The following is a 21,768-nucleotide window of genomic DNA, read 5'->3' on the forward strand; positions in this document are numbered from 1 at the left end:
AGAATAAGAATCTCAGTGCCCCCACCCCAAGACCAACAGGAACAGGAATGCACTCTGACATGCATGCTAAGACACTTAAATGTGATATCAATACATTTAGGGACAGAGGGTTTTCTTTACAAGGTGAATGAACACTGTCCAAAATGTGAAAGGAATTGAGTGTAAAATGTCCAATGTTTAATAGTTTTGCTGCATTTTAATTTTAAGGCTACATCGTCTGCAAAAAAAAAAAAAGGGAAAGAAAATTAAGCACAACGTACAAAGTAGAAAATAGTGCCAATTTAAAAATCACAATCTTGGACTTCCTTGGTGGCACAGTGGTTAAGATCCACCTGCCAATGCAGGGAACATGGGTTCAATCCTTGCTCTGGGAAGATCCCATATGCTGCAGAGCAACTAAGCCCATGTGCCACAACTACTGAGCCTGCCCTCTGGAGCCCGCGAGCCACAACTACTGAGCCCATGTGCCACAACTACTGAAGCCCGTGCCCTAGAGCCCACGCTCTGCAACAAGAGAAGACATCACAATGAGAAGCTCACACATCGCAGTGAAGAGTAGCCCCTGCTTGCACAACTAAAGCCCACGTGCAGCAACGAAGACCCAACACAGCCAATAAATTAAATAAATAAATAAATAAATAGATAAATAGATAAATAAATAACACAATCTGTAATAGCTTCATGGAGATTAAGGACTGTTATATTCTGAAATAACTCAGGAAAACTCTAGGCGGAAGAGCTAGGAGTGGCTTCATTTAAGCCCTGGTCTCGTAAATGGCACTTATGAGGAGAGGAGGTTTGTCCGAGTCAAAGTACAGAAGGCCAAGGTTCTGGCCCACTTCTACTACTAACTAGCTTTGGAGAGCTGGGAAAGACATGTGCCGTCCCTGTGCTTTATTTTCTAAGGTGCTACCCAGCTCTATAGTCCTGAAAATGTAAGTAAGAATCTTAAGAATGGTGTAGGTGTACACACATTTTAGTCATACACACAGTTCACGGTATTTTCAGTGTTTTTACAATTTGAGGCTTGACAATATCACCAATAGTGTCCTTTTTTGAAAAGAGGAGAGAATCATCTATGCACCTCCTCCAGATATTTGCCTGAATCTTGCCTCATCCTCTCTAAAGCTTCAAAAGGTGAAAAGAAAAGAAAAAAGACATGGTTGGCATAGAGGGGCATAGGGACCACTACAGGGTTAGTAAAATTTCCAGTTATGTTAACTCAGTCAGAATATAACCTGTATCCTTAGCAGAGCAGTCAAAAATCTTCCCTCTGCCAGAGCCTGGGCTGGCACATGGGAATGAAGCTATCTTGGAAGTGCCCCAATCCAGACGCAGAGGCGGAGAGCCTGCCAGCAGTGCCTCAGAGCTCTAAAAGCAGAGTGTAACGTGGCCTTCCTCTGGGTCAGGCAAGGCTTTCCTGTGCTCACACGAAGAAGAAGAAGGAGTTGATATAGTAGACAAGGAGTGTGTGGTGAGAAAGGGTGCTGTTTGGGGAAGAGACAGTGGATGTGTTGCACACTACACACTGAAATGGGGCAGCATGACAGATCTCACATAAGGAAAAAGAGCTGGTTGGGCCGGAACCCGAGGTGAGAATGCAGGCTTGGTGAAGGTAAGGCAGGAAAGCAACAGGAGCTGTTCTGAAAAGACCTGCTGTTCATGGAGAAGAGTTCCACATCCTGGATGGGATGGAAGATGTTAAAAGATGCTAAGCAGGGGAGCGGCATAATCAAACTTAGTCTTTGAAAGGTCACCTTCCAAGCAGAGTGGGAAGTGGATGGGAATGGAGACAATACATAAGATACCAGTGCAATACTCTAGGAAAGAGTTCCTAATTTACAGAACTAAAAGGACTGGTGGCCAATTAGAAGACTCCTCATTTAAAACATATTTAAGAGAGGTCACACCCAATGACTTTCATTGAATGTGTGCAATATACATCACACCAAGAACTTTATCGTGCACGATCTCACTGAATCCTCATAATAAATTTATGAGATTATTATACTTCTTTTGAGACTCAGAGGGGATAAGTGACTTTCCTGGGATCAAATATCTGTTAAGTGAAACAATACGTCTCATTAGCGAGGGTGAAGGGAAAATCCAGAATGTCTCCCATGATCCTAGGTAGGGAGCCAAGGTGGATGGTGGTAACATTACTGAGATGGAGTACACAAACAGAGGAGCAGGTTTGGTAGTGGCTGCTGGTTGCAGGTGAGTGGAAGATGGAGTCAGTCTGAATAGCCTGCATCATAGTTGCCTGTATGGTCTTCCAACGGAGAGTTCAGCAGCCATCTGAAATAAGAGGCATTCCTATTATGAATTATGCACCTACAAGACACATACAAAAACCAACTACTGTCTACAACCTATCTACCTCCATCAAAACAAAACAGAGTCTCTGACTTCACACCTTCTCCTTAAACCAACATCTCCAATACTCTCCATTGTCTAAGCACAAGATTCCAGGGACAGCTTCTACCAGATTCAAAGTTTCTCACTGTCTAGTACATTTCTAATTGCATGATGTATGGTGGCAGTATATTTTTAAAAGAATTTTGGAAAAGGACTTGACATATTCAATCATCTTATGTACATACAAGAATTTATTAGTAATAAAATAACACCTCACAAATCTTCTCTACAGAACTACAAATAATATAATATGTAGATATTCCTCCCTCCAAGAGGTGGAGCTTAATCACCCTCCCTCCCAAGAGTTGGTTATTTTAGCTTTAGCGACTCAGTTCCAAAGACTAGACAAAGTAGGTGAAGGGATAGTAACTGTACAGCAGAGAAACCTGGCAGACACCACCTTCACCAAGTGATGAAGGTTAAAATCACCAGAGATGTCAAGTAGTTTCGAGTACCACTGATAGGATGTGACAAGAAGGACACTTCACCTCTGTGGTATTCTTTCCACAAACTCACAACCCCAGTTAATCATGTGGAAAAACAACAGGCAAACCCAAATTAGGGGGTATTCTACACAACTCCTCAAGACTGTCAAGGTCATGAAAAACAAGGAAAGACTGAGAAACTGTCACATATCAGAGAAGGCAAGGAAACATGACAACTAAATGCAATGTGGTTGCCTGAAGAGAGGGAGGACATTAATGGAAACGCTGATGGAATTCAAGCAAAGTCTGGAGTTAACAGTAAAAAAAAAATATTATTATTATTCAAATAAAAAGTCTCATGCAGTATGCGCACAGCTTTTTTGCTTAATACAGCCACATAATTTGTCTTTTTAAAATCTTTATAATAAATCCTGTGAGAAAGGCACTAGTATTTTCATTCTACAGATGAGGAAAGTGAAGCTCATTACAGTTTAAAAAATTCATTAACAATAGACAGCTAATAGGTACCAGAGTTGGAATGTATTTTTACACCACTATAGTTGCCACTAGGGGTTCTATTAATATCTATTGGAGTCATGGGTTCATTTTATATGGCCTGCAGCCCTGATTTTTATTCTCAGAGTCAGTCTATAGCCAACTCATATTCACAATCTTGAAATCAGAAAGACTGTGATATCCAATCACTCAGGGTTGTGGTATCCAATCACCTCCTTCTTTACAGAGAGCCATTCCAGAATTAACACCCCTTACCTGAATGACAGTAAGACATCTCCTATGTCGTCTGGTCTCTATTTTCTCCCCCTTTTCCTAGGCATATGTATCTCATTAACACCTTTCTCAAAGTTTAATTTGTTTCTTAAGTGCTTCAAAGAAATTCCTTCACCAGAAAAGGGACTAAGACAATTAATAGCAGCTACTAAAGAAACATATGATGAAACCAAAAGTCAAATTTTATTTTACTAGTTAGGTACCAAGTTAGAGAAATACATTCTTTATGTATTGCTAATACTGATGTCATTTGAATACAAGAAGTCTTTTTTTATATGATATGTTTTTATCAGTGTACACAGACTACAGCCTGCTTTAAAATATTCCTTACCAAATCTGTTTTTTTTTTTTAACATCCCTAAATGATTTCTCAGACTCTCCTGTTTATTTCTGAATCACAGTCAAGTTGCTGTGATTCTGGGTCTGATTATTTAACTTTCCAGTGAAGAGTACATTTTTCTCAATAAAAAATAAATATATGACAAAGTTAGAGTTGACACAAATAAGAGCTCAAAGCTACAAAATGATTAATATTTTCTAATTTTAATGTTCTTCTTATAAGAAAAGTAAACTGTAAAAATTATACAGAAAGACTCATCTATAGCAGTTACTTTAAACTACCCCAACTGTCCTTTTGTTTGAAGATATGGAAAATCTTAAGGGTATACCACACCTTATTTTCAGTATGTAAAATACAAAAGAACAGTAGTCAGATATTTATAAATATTAAGATATCCTTTCATGGACAGCCTCAAGCTAATGGGAATTCATGCAGTGTTTACTCCATGCCACCATGTTGTGTGTTAGCTTCTCATTAATCAAGGAAACATGAACCTGATTCTTATTTTTTTTAAGCTCTTTATTGGAATATAATTGCTTTACACTGTTTTGCCAGTTTTTTCTGTACACCAAAGTGAATCAGCTGTATATATACATACATCCACATATGTCTTCCCTCCTGCGACTTCCTCCCACCCTCCCTATCCCAGCCCTCTAAAGTCATCACCCGTCATCGAATTGATCTCCCTATGTTATGCAGCAACTTCCCACTATTTACATTTTGTAGTGTATATATGTCAATGCTACTCTCTCACTTCGTCCCAGCTTCCCATTTGTCACCCACCTCCACCCTGTGTCCTCAAGTCCGTTCTCTACATCTCCATCTTTATTCTTGCCCTGTCACTGGATTCATCAGTACCATTTTTTTAAGATTCCAAATATATGAGTTAGCACACGGTATTTGTTTTTCTCTTTCTGGCTTACTTCACTCTATATGACAGCCTCTAGCTCCATCCACATCATTACAAATAACTCAATTTCATTCCTTTTTATGGCTGAGTAATATTCCATTGTATATATGTGCCACATCTTCTTTATCCAGTCATTTGTTGATGGGCATTTAGGTTGCTTCCATGTCCTGGCTATTGTAAATAGTGCTGCAATGAACACTGGGGTACATGTTTCTTTTTGGATTGTGGTTTTCTCTGGGTATATACCCAGTAGTGGGATTGCTGGGTCATATGGTAGTTCCATTTTTAGTTTCTTAAGGAAACTCCATACTGTTTTCCATAGTGGCTATACCAATTTACATTCCCACCAACAGTGCAGGAGGGTTCCCTTTTCTCTGCACCCTCTCCAGCATTTATTGTTTCTAGATTTTTTGATGATGGCCATTCTGACCAGTGTGAGGTGATACCTCATTGTGGCTTTGACTTGCATTTCTCTAATGATGAGTGATGTTGAGCATCTTTTCATGTGTTTGTTGGTCATCTGTATGTCTTCTTTGGAGAAATGCCTATTTAGGTCTTCCGCCCATTTGTGGATTGGGTTATTTGCTTTTTTGGTATTAAGCTGCATGAGCTGCTTCTGTATTTTAGAGATTAATCCTTTCTCCCTTGCTTCGTTGGCAAGTATTCTTTCCCGTTCTGAGGGTTGCCTTCCTGTCTTGTTTATGGTTTCTTTCACTGTGCAAAAGCTTTTAAGTTTCATTAGGTCCCATTTGTTTATTCTTGATTTTATTTCCATTATTCTGTGAGGTGGGTCAAAAGGATCTTGCTTTGATGGATGTCACAGAGTGTTCTGCCTATGTTTTCCTCTAAGAGTTTTACAGTGTCTGGCCTTACATGTAGGTCTTTAATTCATTTTGAGTTTATTTTTGTGTATGGTGTTAGGAAGTATTCTAATTTCATTCTTTTACATGTAGCTGTCCAATTTTCTGAGCACCACTTATTAAAGAGGCTGTCTTTTTTTCCATTGTATATTCTTGCCTCCTTTGTCAAAGATAAGGTGCCCATATGTGCTTGGGTTTACCTCTGAGTTCTCTATTCTGTTGCATTGATCTTCCTTTCTATTTTTGTGCCAGTACCATACTGTCTTGATCACTATGGCCTTGTAGTATAGTTTGAAGTCAGGAAGCCTGATTCCACCAACTCCATCTTTCCTTCTCAAGATTGCTTTGGCTATTCGGGGTCTTTTGCATTTCCATACAAATCATAAAATTTCTTGTTCCAGTTCTGTGAAAGATGCCATTGGTAATTTGATAGGGGTTGCATTGAATCTGTATGTTGCTTTGAGTAGTAGAGTCATTTTCACTATGTTGATTCTTCCAATCCACGAACATGCTATGTCTCTCCATCTGTTTGTATCATCTTTGATTTCTTTCATCAGTGTCTTATAGTTTTCTGCATACAGATCTTTTGCCTCCTTAGACAGGTTTATTCCTAAGTATTTTATTCTTTTTGTTGCAACAGTAAATGGAAGAGTTTCCTTAATTTCTCTTTATGCTCTTTCGTTGTTAGCGTATAGGAATGCAAGAGATTTCTGTCCATTAATTTTGTATCCTGCTACTTTACTAAGTTCTTCGATTAGTGCTAGTAGTTTTCTGGTAGAATCTTTAGGGTGTTCTATGTATAATATCACATCAACTGCAAAGAGTGACAATTTTACTTCTTCTTTTCCAATCTGGATTCCTTTTATTTCATTTTCTTCTCTAATTGCTGTGGCTAAAATTTCCAAAACTATGTTGAATAATAATGGTGAGAGTGGGAACCCTTGTCTTGTTCCTGTTCTTAGAGGGAATGCTTTCGGTTTTTCACCATTTAGAATGATGTTGGCTGTTGGTTTGTCATATATGGCTTTTATTATGTTGAGGAAACTTCCTTCTATGCCCATATTCTGGACAGTTTTTATCATAAATGGATGTAACCTGACTCTTGAGAATTAACAATTTAAGATATAAAACTGACACAAACTATCAGAAAAGGCAACCTAGTACTAAAGAAACACTAAACAAGTTAATAAATTCAATAAAACCAAGTAAATGGTAAACTGATGCTCAACAAATCATAGGCATCACAAGTTTTTCCAGGCTAGAAATTGCATTAGGAACAAGCAAGTGAAAGTGTGGTCAGAGACCCAGAAGAACACTGGGTTCTTGGTCCTGAGAGGTGCACAAGTGACCATATGAGTTGTGCCAGAATGCAGATCCAAGTTTTGATGGGAACATATGATACTCACAATGGGCCAAGTTTTATTTTTTAATAGCTGAGCTTCTAGTTGGCAACAAAAAAATTCCTGTGCCAGCTGCTGAGGAAATAATGTGCTGGGAGTTGGCAGGCATGGGCACTTGGAAAGCCAACAGGTAGGATGTGGATGTACAGTGGATACCAAAGTAGTAGTGCCAGAAGGCAGCTCTTAGATGAAGCCAATGCTGGACTATACTCCCTGTGAAGTGGGTCTCTTGATTGCATCCCCCAATATCTGGGAGAAGAACAAGGGTGGGCATCTGGGAAAGGAAAACACATCACTTTCCTCAAGCTCTGCTTGCTGCATTAGCCTGAATTAACTCAGTTTCTGAGACACAGCAAGAAGATTCTGAGGTTGTGATCCAAGTCAGATAGACATTCAAAGTGGGGAAAGGGGTACATGGGCATCTTGGTCAGTTCAACTGCTATAACAAAATAGACTGGGGGACTTAAACAACAGACATTTATATCTCACAGTTCTGCAGGCTGGAAGTTCAAGATCAGGGTGCAAACATGGTTGGGTTCTGGTGAGAGCTCTCTTCCTGGCTTGCAGAGAGCTGATTTCTTACTGTGTCCTTATATGCCAGAGAGAGAGAGAGAGAGTATGCTCTCCCATCTCTCTTCTTACAAGGGCACAGATCCCATCATTAGGGCCCTACCCTCATGACTTCATCTAACCCTAACCACCTCCCAAAGGCCTCTTCTCCAAATACCATCACATTGGGGGTTAAGGCTTCAACATAAGAATCCACGGTGGAGATAAAAGCATTCAGGCCATAACAGGAAGAGATACAAGGGAATTGAAATAGACCTGGGTTCTGGTGGGAAAACAGTGACAGGGAAAAGTCAGGCAGGGACAGAGAGGTGCTTGTGGGTTGAGGTATAGCTAACTCAGAAAACAAAAAGTAGTCCTAGGCAAGGAGTGACCTTCCTTCCATCCCTCAGCCCCATCTCTGCCCCTCTCCCTCCTATACATAGTCTTTCACCATACTCCCCTGGCCTCTGTCATCAAAAATAGAGATAGGGACATACAAATTTTCCAGAATAATTATGGGGCTGGCCAGAAAGTTCATTCGGGGTCTTTCCATAACATCCTATAGAAGTAAAAATGAGCAAATATCACAATGAGTACATGTCTCTAAAAAGAGATGAGGCATTTAAAAAGCACAAAATAAGAAAAAAATTATTCAAAGAGCTTCCAACACATTTACAAAGTCTTTGGAGCTTAGAGCCCTACTTACTCCAAAAGCTGCTCTGTCTCCGGAACACACAGAGAATTCAATTGGAAGAAAACAGATGCACAGATGCTTGTGGCTAGAAGGTACCTTCAAGGTAGATATCTAATCACAGCAGGTAACACTATTCCCAGTCATTCAGAGATGGGGGCCCTTTAAGACAGAGCAGCCTGATAAAAGACCAGAGCCCCCAGCATTACAAAGAACTTTAAATTGCAGATGCCCTGCGGGTACAACTGACTCACTTACTCAACCAATATTTAATGAGTGCTCACTACATACGAGGCACTGTAATAGGTCTGGGGACGCAATGATGAACATGGGAACAGAGGCCTGGCCCACAGAGGCTTACATTCTAAAGAGAGGAACCCTCTAAAGAGAGGGACAAAGACACTGCGTAAGTAATTTCACAGTGTGCTGGTTTAGCAGAGGATTTGTGTAGGAAAAACATCCTGGAGGAAGAGAGATTTAAGAGTGTGCTTGTTTTCCTACAGCTGTTCATCTAATTCCTCTAATATTTATTTGCTCACTTGCTATTCCACAAACTCTTATTAAGCATTTATGGGGCCCAGCTCGTAAGCTGGAGAATGGGCTTAGTAGTGGGGATAAAAGATGGATAAGATTTTGGGTTCCTCTGTCTGAGGAGCAGATGCTCTGGTGGTGAAGGCCACAAAGCATTAACGTGTAAGACAATGAATATATGACATGGTACAAGAGCCGGGAGGCAGGAGAAACCTTCAGCCTGGGGGCAGGGTGACTCTCCTGGAGGAATTAGAAGGAGAAGGGCATTTCAGGACAGGAGAGTTTCATGCACAACACCATGGAGATGTGAGGATCATGAGGGGTCCCTTGAGGATGGCAGCTAAGAGAGGAGCACTGTAGTCTGACAACCTGGTCTTGAATCCCAGCTCTGCTCCCCTCCCCAGCTGTGTCAGCTTGGACAAGCTGCTCGACCATTCTGAGCTTCAGGCTCCTCATCTGAAAAATGATGCTGGTGATGATCACCTTGTTGTATTATTGAAATAATTAGCAATGCACATTAAAAAAAAAAAAAAAGGAAAATCTCAACATCAAGTTCCTGGTAAACACTCCATGGTGGTAACTAGAAGTGGTGGGGAATAAGGCTAGCAGGCAAGTTGGGGTCAGACTGCTAAAAGACCCAAGTAGGCTAGACTAAGGTTTTTTCCCTGTAGCTACCCAATTTGGAATCATCATCCCCTACCTCCTGTCTCGTGCCCTGTCTGGGGATTGATATTAAACGTAAGTGCCAACCATGGAGCTAAGTGTTTCTACATATGTGATCTCATTTCATCGTCATAGCAACCTCCTGGTGGATATACTACCACAAATCTTCATTTTACAAATGAGGCTTACTGAGGTCTAGTGTTATGCCCAAAGGGACACAGCTTTCAAGCAGCAATTTTATCCTTCCTGTTTTGCTGCCTGCACCCTGCACCATCCAGCTCAGCTCCTGTCTTAGCACCTGCCTGGCTCAGCAGTCCTCCTTCATCTCCACTCTTGACTGTCCAGAATGCCCTACTTGCTGGCCCAGCCTTAAAGCTTTCCTAAGTAGCTGCCTTGCCCAACTGTCCCCTTGGGCTGTGGCTCCCTGAGGATCACTCCCCTCCACCACCTGCCAGCTCAAGCCGGGACTGGAGCTCTGCTGCCCCCTCCTGGCCTGGGCCAAAACCTCATCTGCTCCCTGGGGTCCTCAACTCAGTCCTGACATTCCATGTCTTAAGTACCTCAAGATTTGAAAGAACTGTACAGTTTGCTGTGAATTATCCTGAGAATTTCCTCAGGTTTCTACTCTACTAATATGGCATACATACACATGACAAGCTCTGTTTATTATGATTTATTATAATTTAATTAATTATTGTTTAATTCACTTCTAGATACAGGTTACACTCAGGAGAACTCACAAGTTTATTTACTTCATTGAACATTTTTATTAGCTTACGTGTTCACACTGAGGGAAAAAGGAGAGGAAGGACTCAAAGTCCCATAGGAACCACTAAAAATATTTCCACTCACACAAGAAATCTTTAGAGGACTATTATGACTGAACACCCTAGGCCAGGCTGATTTACTGAAATATACATTTTGAATTTGTTTACATTTAATAACACAGTCTTATTTTATCAGTGGTTGTCCTAACAGAGAGCTTTGAAAAAATAGATGAGATTCACTTGAATGAATAGGTAGCAGTGCATTTATATCCTGTTAAAGATAACACTTGGGCTGACTAGTTGTCACAACTAAAGAACAATTTTTTACATCTGTGAGAGTCCCACATGGAAGGTTGTCACTTACTAAGTTAAAGAGTCACTCATCCCTTCAAGACACTACAATAAGTAAAGCAGACCAAGCTAAACAGTACAAGATTGTGTGCAATGCAAACAAAAGTCCCTACTAAACAGTCCATGAAGACTGAAAGTGGGAAGAAATCATTCAGATACTGCATTATAGGTAACAATAAATGTGTGAACATAACTACAAATTTGCTATCCTCTACTCTTCTTTGCTCTGATTTGTAATATTAGTCAAATTCTGTCTATAATCATGACATAAATCAAAGAAAGTGCACTTTTAATGGAGAATGCTACCACAAACCAGAAAAGAAAACAGTTAAGAGCATGTCATACACATTACTTTTTTAGCAGACCATTCTAATCAGAGTGTTGTCTCAAGTCTAGTTTTTTTAAAAAATATTTCTGCACCTGGTGAATTTTTCAACCATATCATCCTGAAGCATGACTTCAGGAGCAATTAACTGAAGGCAATGCACTTAGTAACCAAGTTAAACTCAGCATCCTGGCACTAATGCCCACAATTCTCCAAGCCCTGCCCACCAAACACTTCAGGCAAATGCAGGCAGCTGCCTAAGGCAGCAGCTGACAAAATTTACCATGAAGTAAGTTAGGTATTTTGAAATTGAGGTTCCTGTCTGTGAATTTTGGGTGCAACAACAGTGAAGAACAAAATTCATTTAACTCTCTGTTTTATGGGCAAACTGTATTCCTTTTCTCTTTTCCTTTATTCTGCTGTGACTTTTTGGGTTACAGTGGCAGTTAAGCTCTTATCAAAAAGTTTCATCAGGTAGTCTTAAAATGCGTAACAAGTACACATATGTGCCCACTTCCCCTTTCTGCACAAAGTCACACCTTCCAATATGACTTCTTTTTTGTTTGCATTTTGAGCTATGTATTTGCTTTAAAATAATTTTTATAAAGTAAAATGTGAGTATTTAAATATAAGTAAGAAAGTTACTCAGTAACCACTTAGAACTACCATTCTTTGATCCAGTAATCATCCGATAAAATGTTTTGAGCACATGCTCACAAATTGTGTATACTTATATACCTATAAATGCAATACACATGCTATTGAACCAACATGTAATGTTCTTGTCAAAACCTTTTTATAGTCAAAAATTAGAAAAATAAATAAAAATAGATTCTCTAATACATTCTTTTAGCATCCCATTGGATTATGCACCTCCTTGGATATGAACATCCCGCTTTGGAGAGCTTTGCTTTAGTTAAGATATGACTGATGGCTTTAGTTTAGCTCTACCGTCTATTCAAACTAAGAAAGAATATTTTTTTCTTCAAAAAAGTGCTTATTTAGACAGTCTAAACTTAAAAGACCTTAATTAGTCCCCCTGTGATATGTGCATGGCATATAGAAGGATTATTCAACACGCAGATAACATATTAGTAAACAGAGAAACGAATTAATTAAACTTTACTAATTAGAAGCAAATCTTTTACTGATTAGCATATTACTTTATAATAACTGTCACTTCAAATACAATAGAAGAATGATCAAATGGAAATTCATTTAATTAACATACACAAAACAGATGACCCTTCAATAGTCTTTGAATGTGAATTCTGATCATGGTATGGAAATTTAACTCAAACACCCTTCAAATAAAGCTACTCCATTTTCAAAAACATGAATGATGAATGGAGCTAGCCAACATGCTAGCTTACATAGGTAAGAACTGCAACTGATTTAGTTTCAATAGATGTAGAAAAAGAATGAGAATGCACTTAAAGCCTGTGACCATTGGAAAAACTAATATCAGGTCGACATTTTCAAAGTAAAAGGGAAATTAAAGGTAGTTCCTTGAATAAATGAAGTTTTGATATCATTTTAACTTGAACTTCTTGTGTAGCTGAGGAGAAGTTTACCTTGACTGATCTAGGTCAGGGGTCAGCAACCCACCAGCCAAGGGCTTACTATAGCAGTCACTTATTTTTGACAGTCCACAACTGAAGAATAGTTTTTACATTTTAAAATGGTTTTTAAAAATCAAAAGAATAGTATTTTGTGATGTGAAAATTATATGAAATTGAAATTTCACTGTCCAAAGTTTTATTGGAACACAGCCATGTGCACTGGTTTCTGTGTTGTTTATGGCTGTATTCACTCAATCATCAGAGTTAAGAGTTGCCACAGAGACCTGTGGTCCATAAAACCTAAGTTATTGTGTGTCCTTTACAGGCTCTTTACCCAGTATAGGTAACTGATCTTAATCCCCTAGATCCCACACTTCCCCTTTCTTGTTCCAGCTATAGTGCAGGAGGATTTCTGTTTTCCTGCTTTGTTTTTTAAACCAACATGGTAAGTGCTCTCTTACCCACCCCCTCACTTATCTACATTATGAGTTAGTGGCAAGTTCTGAGTCCCACATCTTTAGCCCAAGACGCAGCTGCTTCTATAACCATCTTTTGCTCTCATAATGGTTACTTTCTTTTTGCCTATAATTTTGGTTTTCAGCTGATACAAACTCAATCATTTTTTTACAGGCTTTCTTTGGTCTGATATCAACTTACCCTCCCAACCTTATCTGCCATTACAATGTTCATGCTTTGTAAAGTTTGCAAAATAAAATGTATACCCCCTTTATTCTGCCAGGTTTTGTTTTGTTTTTTTTTTGTATTTTTTTTTTAGAATGTAGTTTCCACCTGGAGAGCTCTTCACCAAAGCTCTACATTGTTAAAATCCTGCCAAATTTCAAGCTCCACCCCTCCCAATGAACATACCTCAATCCTCCCAGTCAGAATTATCCCTCTGTTGTAAAGACTGCTGTAATTCTCATTATCTCCACCTGGTAGTAGTTTTATTTATGTATTTATCTCATATTAGATTAACTGTTGGTGCCTCATAAGTAAACTATACATGTGGAAGCCGAATAGTGGTTTATTTATCATATGCATTCATACTATATCCCCCTTGCCCTGCCCTTCCTCCCCCACCATAAATTGCCTAGTTCATAGTTATTCAAAAGATCAGACCCGTAACAGAGAGGACTGTAGTGGCACAAAGACATGGAATTAAATAGCAAGGAATCAAAAGATGACATCATTCTCTTTTCAATTATTTTCAGTCGTTCTGATTACATCAAAAAGAAAACCTCAATTTGTGCTACTATGGTTTCAACTCTGCTAATCTTTGAAAATCTCCCTTTTTAACAAAGAGAAAACAATTCTCAGGCTTGGAACCTTGTGGAGGCAAGCATTTCTTTGCCTTGTGGAGGCAAGCATTTCTAGCTTGCATTTTAGTAAAATGCTTTGTTCTTACTGCTTCTGTTTATGGCATGAATACTGGTTTTCAATTTAATGAAAATAAGTTTTATCAGTAAATAAATTTAGGTTAACAAAAATGAGGTGATTTAAACAAAAATATTAAGCAAGTTATAGCACAGGTGGTATGCATCTATAACAGAAATCAATGGTAATACATAAAAATGTCAGAAACATTTGGTTGCAGCAGATAATCAATAAAGCCAAATGACTTTAATCCATCAAACTCCTCATTAACCATCTACATAACTAAAAGGAAATCACATAGAAGACTAGCTTCAAGCTTCTGAGACAGTGGTTCTCAGCAGAGGAGGGGGTGACATTTGGTAATGTCTAGAGACATTTTTTAGCAGTCACAGTGGGTGGGGGTGGGGGTGGTTGGGGGAGGACGGCTGCTGGCATCTAGTGGATAAAGGCCAGGGACACTGCTAAACATCCTATGATGCACAGGACAGCCCCCACGACAAAGAATTATCTGGCCCCAGACGTCTACAGTGCCAAGGCTGAGAAACTGCTCTAAGAGAAAGAGCAAGCTCTACACATACTACTCTTTGCCATCGTTATAAATCATCCTCTGTGCAGGACTCTGTCCAGGACTCTGTCCTTATTTGATCTTTGCCACTGATAAGACTGCTGAGGAAAATCTCCCACCCAAACCTTTCATTACTTTACATCAACCACACAGCCACTGCCCTCCCTTAGCGATTAGAATTTTAAAAATAGACTGCACTGAAGAGTACGTCCTTTATATGCTAATACTATGCCATCAATATTTAGAGCTAATTTCCTAATTAAACCATTGGAGTTATGAAATTTTCAGATGACCCTGCATTATCAAATGGATTTTTAAAAATAATTAAGGTAAAGATTAATACAATTTGAGTAAAACCTTGATTCTAGCTGCTGTTGATTTCATATAGTTATTCTTTGGCTTGAACTATATGGTTCATTGACTCAAATATGACATTTTTGCAGAATAAACCTGAATTTGAAATTTTAGAATTCAATATTTTTTATTAGATATGTTAGTTTCCCTGAAAGGGAGTCTAAAGAGAACTACTATTTAAGCTAGAAAAAAAAAATCATTAACATAAAATAACAACCAGTAGTTGAAACAGTTCACTTGGCTACCACTCAGTACTTTATTCTCAAAAGTATTATTGCAAATACATAATCCACACAGATGTGTCTGAGGGTAAAGTGTTTACAAGAAAGGTCTTTGAAGCTATTTTGTGGTTAGTGTTTTCGTTCTCTTTCTCTCTCTCTCTCTTTTTTTTTCAAGTAAAGTTCACCAGAACAACTTAGAAGCAGATAGCACCTGTATCTTTTTTTTTTTTTTTTCCAAATTAGGAGTTATTTTTACCCTTGTGACAGTATTCAAACATGGAAAAATAGTGTACTTTTAAAGTAATGATCCTATCATAATCTTCACTTGACTTTAAGCCTCTTTACAATGAGAATATTTCCAAATTTAGCATTTGCTATCTATTAACTTTAGTGGCTGGCACAGTTTGGAGGCATTTCATGCCTTTAAGTTCAAATTGATTTAACTCCTAATTCTGACATGCCTGTGGTAAAATGATAGTAAAGGTGAAACTGAATCCCTTTCATTCCAGACCCACAAAGCACTCAGCCAACAGAAAAGCAACATTTTTTCAACACCGACAAGCTACAGAGGTGGCATTTATCAATACTGTCAAGAAAGGAAACCAATACTGAGTGAGACTAGAATCATGGCTGCACATGTGAAACAGGTCACCAGATTTCCCTTTCCTTGGGGTCCCTAGAACTGAGATCATCACATCAGGACCCACAGTGCCTGGCCTATTTTATTATCATTCATTCATTCTCTTCAAAATCATTTGTTGAGCACCTGCTGAGTACAGAGCACTATGCTAGGCAATGAGCACACAACAGTGAACCAGCCATATCTACAGACCCTGCCTCCCAGGAGCTTGTAATCAGTGTTGATGTAAAGAGCCTGTGTAGCCCCAGTTTTTATTCTCCCACTTGCCATCGCACCTTGCGCCTTAGTCAACTGCCTGAGACAAGAATCAGGTGCACAGAGAACAAGTGAGGGACTGAAGTGTACTTTAAATTCCTAGTGAGATTAAAAACAACAACAACACGCCATCCGCAAAAGAGCTCAGGATACCGAGTGCCGTGCGTGTGGCAGGAGATCTGTAGCCAGCTGTGGGGACGTGCTGGATAGGCTGTGAGCCCCTAAAGGACAGTGTAAGAGAAAGACCAAGAGCCGGAGAAGCATTGGCTAAGAACAGAAGGAAGGGCAAAGGCAAAAGAGAGGATCTGTTTCCTCCCCAGCCAGGAGCACAGGTTGGAGCCCTTCTTCCAGGAAATGCACACTTTTCTGTCTCCTTACATGAAACATTTGCTGCTCATTCGCTGGGAACAAAGCTCTGTGTTACCCAGTGGACAAGGGCCTTGCTCAGGCCTCTGGATTCCTCCGCTCCGCAGTGAAGGTGCTCCTGGTCCCGCCCCCTCAACCGCTCAGCCAGTCCAGAAGACACTCCGCCCAGAAGGCCTCGTGGAGACACCAGAGTTTTTCCGAAAGTGTTTCCAGTGATGTTGGAAGTAAAGATAGGGGAGTTTTTCTTTACAGAGCTATGCAATCAGACACTACTCAGTGTTACCAGCTGGTCTGCATGGTATCTTTTGAAAGGACTCTGCCTCATACTTCAATCTGGCATACACAGATTTATGGCCTAAAACAGTGCTTTTCAAACGGAACCACCACTTTACTGGTGGGATGTGACATCACATAGGTTCAGCCAATATTTTTAATGAATTAGAATAAAATCAAACAGCATAGAATAGGAAATATCAGAGCACATTGCTGGTAATAAGAATAAGCACTGTTTCATGAAGCTTTTTTTCCATTTTATACACACATATGATTCACTATCTAAATCTGTTTGGTTCCTGAGCAAGAATACACATAGCAAGGGATCCTATATAATTATGCTTACATTAGGTTGCCAAATAAGTTTTTTTTTTAAATTGTGACTCAAGTTGAGGGGGAGGGGCAGGTATCAGAAGCCATTAGCCTAAAGAAACTAGTGAAGTGTAATGGAAATTAAAAAAAAAAAAACTGATTCCCAAAAATCAATTTCTACTCTGAAAAAGAGAGTAGAAGTAAGATTTTTTTTTAATCTTTTCTCAAAGTACTTTAATTCTGTGATTTTCACACTTTTAATCTTTTGTCCTAATTATCTTTCATTTGCTTCCCTGAACTTGTGTGTGTGGGTATACATCTGATTTTGTCACAAACATTCTTTCAATCTCATGCAATAGACAAACAAAAGACTGAAGACAGAACGTGGATTTGGATGCACAGGGCCAAATTATCACCACAGAGCAGCCCAGGCCAAATCCTGCCCCTCTGTTTGCCAAATGACTGAACAGAAACTGGACCAGAGGGAGGCTCCTTTCTCCCTTGGAAAAACCTTTAAAACACTAATTTCTCAAATCACTGGGCAAAGGACCAACCACTCTCTAGGATACGGAGCCCTCAACAGGATCATAGCCAATTCATCGTTTCAAGTAGAATTGAATTTGTTGTAAACTTGATTTTTGTAAACTTTTAAACAAATTTTATAAACACAGCAGTATTTTCAAATGTGGTTTATGGGAAAATAAATTAGCTTGCCTGAAATTCGTAAATCATTCCTCTCAATACCCTTCAGCCCCTCCCTCACTCCTATCCTGAAAGAAGAAAGCCATCACATCTGCCCTGGTCTGAATGGCTCTATGTGGACCGGTGCTGCAAGCAACATCCAGGGGATTCAGGTGGTTATAGCCTTGGAAATTTTGTTCCCTGAAATCCCCAAATTCATCCTCCAGGTATGCTGCCCTAATGGTCATTTGTCCAATTTTTGAATTCAGGAGTCACTAGCTTACAACAGGTAATTGTAATAGATTATTACTTACTCTATACTTACACCATCTACAACCTGGAACTAACCACAATGGCACCACATAACACCAGAGGCACTGTTCTCTTACTCTTAATAACAACTGTGTTACTAATGAATGAAATGTTTTGGCTTTAGAGTCACCACTGGCAGGCAGACTTGGCCCAAGACTGGGAGTAAAGAGAGTAAAGACTTGAAACCAACTGACTGAGTCTCAAATTTGTCACTAGTGAGGAAGAAGACTTTTGTCACCCAGTCACTATCTACAATTATAATTCTGTTGCATTCTCTGGCTTTATATATTCTTAGTAATTCTATTTGTAACATAGTTGCTTTATGTTTAAGGTTTATTTTCCTGAAAAAAAAAAACTTTGATTATGAAGTGATAATATTTCTCAAAGTCTCAACCAAATGGAGTAAGTATGCATCTCACCAATTCTGCCATCTACAGAGAACTCACCTAATATACCTGAATACTGAAAAAGAGGACAGAAGTAAGAATTTTTAATCTCTTCTCAAAATATTTTAATTCTGTGATCATCATGGCAATCAAATGACTAGATAGCAGAGTGAGAATCTTCGCAATGTATAATTAATTTATACTCATGCTCCAAAATTTACTGCAAAATATAACAAGCTATTTTAAAAAATATAATGAATTTCAAATTCCTTAGGTTTTCCTATGAAGTCTACCATCCTATATATGTATACAACTGGTAATTTATTTCTTTTTCTACCCATTTTCCCATTCCTTACATTAAAGGAAATTTCTTCAGCTTCCTGATGGAGAAGCTTAATCACAAAGATAATGTGTGCCGATGGTAAGTCAGAGCCAATTAGGGGCATCTAAGGTAAACATTACTCAGAAAGCAGTTAGATTTGGTATTGGGACAGTCCCTGTAGCACCATCAGGCACTTCCTCTACTAGGTGGCAGTTTCTAAAACTCACCAATTTTAAGTAGATTATCACTTTAATCAGAAGTTTATACTGTTCCACTGCAGCTCATTATACAGTTAGGTAGGCTTCAAACCTTACAGAAGGAGACATTTCATTTTCAACCTACTAGGGAATGCATGCAACAGCAGATCTTCAGGTGAACGCTGAAAAACTTGATCAAAACAGGATGTTTACATTTGCATCATTCAGTGCTCAAATATTCTGAAATATTTTAAAACAGTGGCAACTCCTAAATTTTCATTCAGAAGTTTTGTCTTTCTTACACACCTTCTGCACTCAGTGAGCCATTAGGAGTAGTGGCAATTCGGAGGGGAAAAGCGGCCCTTACACAGTCCCACTAAGTACCAACATCCAGAATCCCCCACTGTAGTCTCCAATGACATAAAAAAGAAAATGGCTGTTAGCTAAATTCTTTCCAGCAAAAAAAGAATAGAAAATAAAACTGCAAAGAAATATAAAGTACAGAAGCTTCAATTTGTTAACCGATGAAATTACATCTTTAGATTCCCTATAATAAAGGGCCTGGTTCTAAAAGGAGTGTTGAAAATAAGTCTCCTTACCTATGGATAACAGAAAGGAACAAGGAAGGAAGTGAAAATATTTTTCAATGGATAAAAATATGAGAACATATGGCATCATTCACATGGCAAAACCACTACCAGTTTGGATCTTCAGAGGAGGGATGAGGAACATTTCTGCAACCCCAGGGAGATGGTTTTCTGCATACATAATTTAAACAAATCACTCCAGCACATGAAAGAAGAGCAGCAGAACTCTTCTCACTAATTACCACCCCATGTGCTGCTTTTTCTTTAAAGCCACACTAGTTCATTCTTCTGCCTTCAGCTCTCTTAAATGATTCATTCCCCCTTCACTCCAGAGCAGACGCTGCAGGGAAGCTAGTGTTTAAGTTTAATTTCTAGTGCCACTTGCTTTGGAGAGCTTGATGAGGAGAAGGAGGAAGAATCTAATTTAATAATTCTGCCATGATTTGGAGAGGCACCCTCCGCCCTCCACCCTAAAAAATAACTAGACAAACAGGACCTTCTGGCAATATATAAAGGTGAGCAAAGACACCAACTCGGAAAGCAGGGCCCACGTGCCGTGGGAGCTGTCACCCAAGGGAAGCGCCAGCCGGTGAAGAGGAGGGAGAGTGGGAGAGAGCCGGGCTGCTGCTAGCAGCTGCACCGTCCTGGGCGCTCCCGGGGAGACCCACTCGCACTTGAATGGTGCTGAGCTCTCTCCCAAAGTGCGCAGAACCCGAAGGTCAGGGAGGCCAGCTCCCGCGTTCTTGGGAGCTAGCGCCGAGAGAGCGAGAGCGCCTGGCGCGCGCCGCGGGCTCCCCCAGAAGCCCGAGCCCGCGTGCAGAGCGCCCGGCTCGACCAGGTCCACAGCGTCCCCGGAATGCCCCAGCTCGTCCCCCACCCCGCAAATCCCCACCGCCTTACCGTCCCAGCTCCGACTCCACCTCGAAGAAATCGCTCAAAGAATCCCTGTTGGAGCCGTCGATCCAGTAATCCGGGACGAGGCTCCCGGCCCCGGGGGCCACACTGGCGGTGACCGAAGAGCAGGACGAGGCTGAGCACGAGGGCACCGTGACTTTGAGCATCTTCGCGGCGGGACTCCGGAAGCCGCCGCCGCGGTCGCCACCGTCGCCAGAGCGAGAAGCCCCGCCGCCCGTCACCGCCTGCGAACGCAGGAGCGAGAGGTGGCGTCCTTCAAACACACGCGCACACCCACCGCCGCCTCCTCCCGCGCCCTCAGCCGCGCTTGGGCTGCGGCTTCCTTTCTGCTCTCTCCGGCGGGAGGGTGGGCGGAGAAGGGGGCGAGGAGCTGGGAGAGGGTGTGGAGGGAGAACCCGAGTCGCCGCCAACGGGAGAGAGGGGGCGGAGGCACCGCAAAGGAGAGAGATTCCCTCCCCCTTTGCTCCTTCCCTCCCCACCTCCCCTCCTCCCTCCACCAAGCCTTTCCATCCCCCCCTCCCTTTTTTCCTTTCTCCCTCTCTAGCAGTGGCTGCGGCGGAGCCGGCTAGGGCGGCTCCGGATGCTGGAGACTGGGGAAGACAGAAGGGCCAGAGCATCATCCCACGCGCCCTCCCGCGGGAGCCGGGAGCCTGGAAGAGACCGCACGCACAGGAACAATCGCTCCGAGTGTTGAGCGCCCAGCGTGCTCTGGGAGCACATGGGTCCGGATGGCCAGCAGAACGGTGAGAAAAGGGACCAGGCTGTTGTTGGCGCAACTCATCTCTCCTTGAGCGCGTCTAGGTGGCGAGCCCCTCCCACCCAGCACCAGCTCGCCAGCCATCCCTTGTTCCTCCTTCTGTCAAAGGTTATATTGATGGCTGGGAAGGGTGTCCTATGGTCGCCGATCTTCCAGGGCTCCATGCACAGAGCCAGTGAAAGCTGGAGGAAAGGGAAGTGCCTGGGTCCGTGCTGACCTGACTCACCTTTGAGTGAAGTCTTCAGTTGCAATAGATGCTGTCGTGCTACTACTGCTGGCACTGCCTCCTTTGGCACTTTTGGAGCTCCTAAAAAGGCAGGTATTTGCTATGTCTAGTTGACTCACAGCTTCTGAAGGCTAGCAACAGAAGTGACCCAGAGAATTACAGGTTTGGAAGGGCCCTATGGAAGCCAACTAGTCCAGCCCTCTGCCTTAAGGCAGGACTTATCATTCATGACAGAGAAGATTGTTACATTTAAAGCTCTTTCTTCTTCCCAAGAGATGTGTCCCATCACAAGCATTCTAATGTCTGCCCATCCTTCTAAGTATTGGTTAAAGCTATATCGTTTATATTTCTACCCTTGAATATTTTTCTTTTTAGATTTCAGCAGAGATGAACAACAGTCATTAAATTCTATAATCAATCTTTGTATATATAAAGATATTACAT

At 40.8% G+C, this 21,768-nt stretch overlaps 1 protein-coding gene across 1 annotated transcript in view; it reads right to left on the reverse strand.

The window, feature by feature from the left end:
- Positions 1-20,502, reverse strand: part of CAMK4 (calcium/calmodulin dependent protein kinase IV) — a 212,950-nt gene extending 192,448 nt beyond the window's left edge. The window contains exon 1 of the mRNA XM_057737667.1: positions 20,327-20,502. Coding sequence (XP_057593650.1) covers positions 20,327-20,487 — 161 coding nt within the window. The 5' untranslated portion in view covers positions 20,488-20,502. The remainder of the gene's footprint in view (positions 1-20,326) is intronic.
- Positions 20,503-21,768: the final 1,266 nt, after the last annotated feature.

Source organism: Hippopotamus amphibius, chromosome 1, assembly GCF_030028045.1.
Source record: "Hippopotamus amphibius kiboko isolate mHipAmp2 chromosome 1, mHipAmp2.hap2, whole genome shotgun sequence".
NCBI classification, from domain to species: domain Eukaryota; kingdom Metazoa; phylum Chordata; class Mammalia; order Artiodactyla; family Hippopotamidae; genus Hippopotamus; species Hippopotamus amphibius.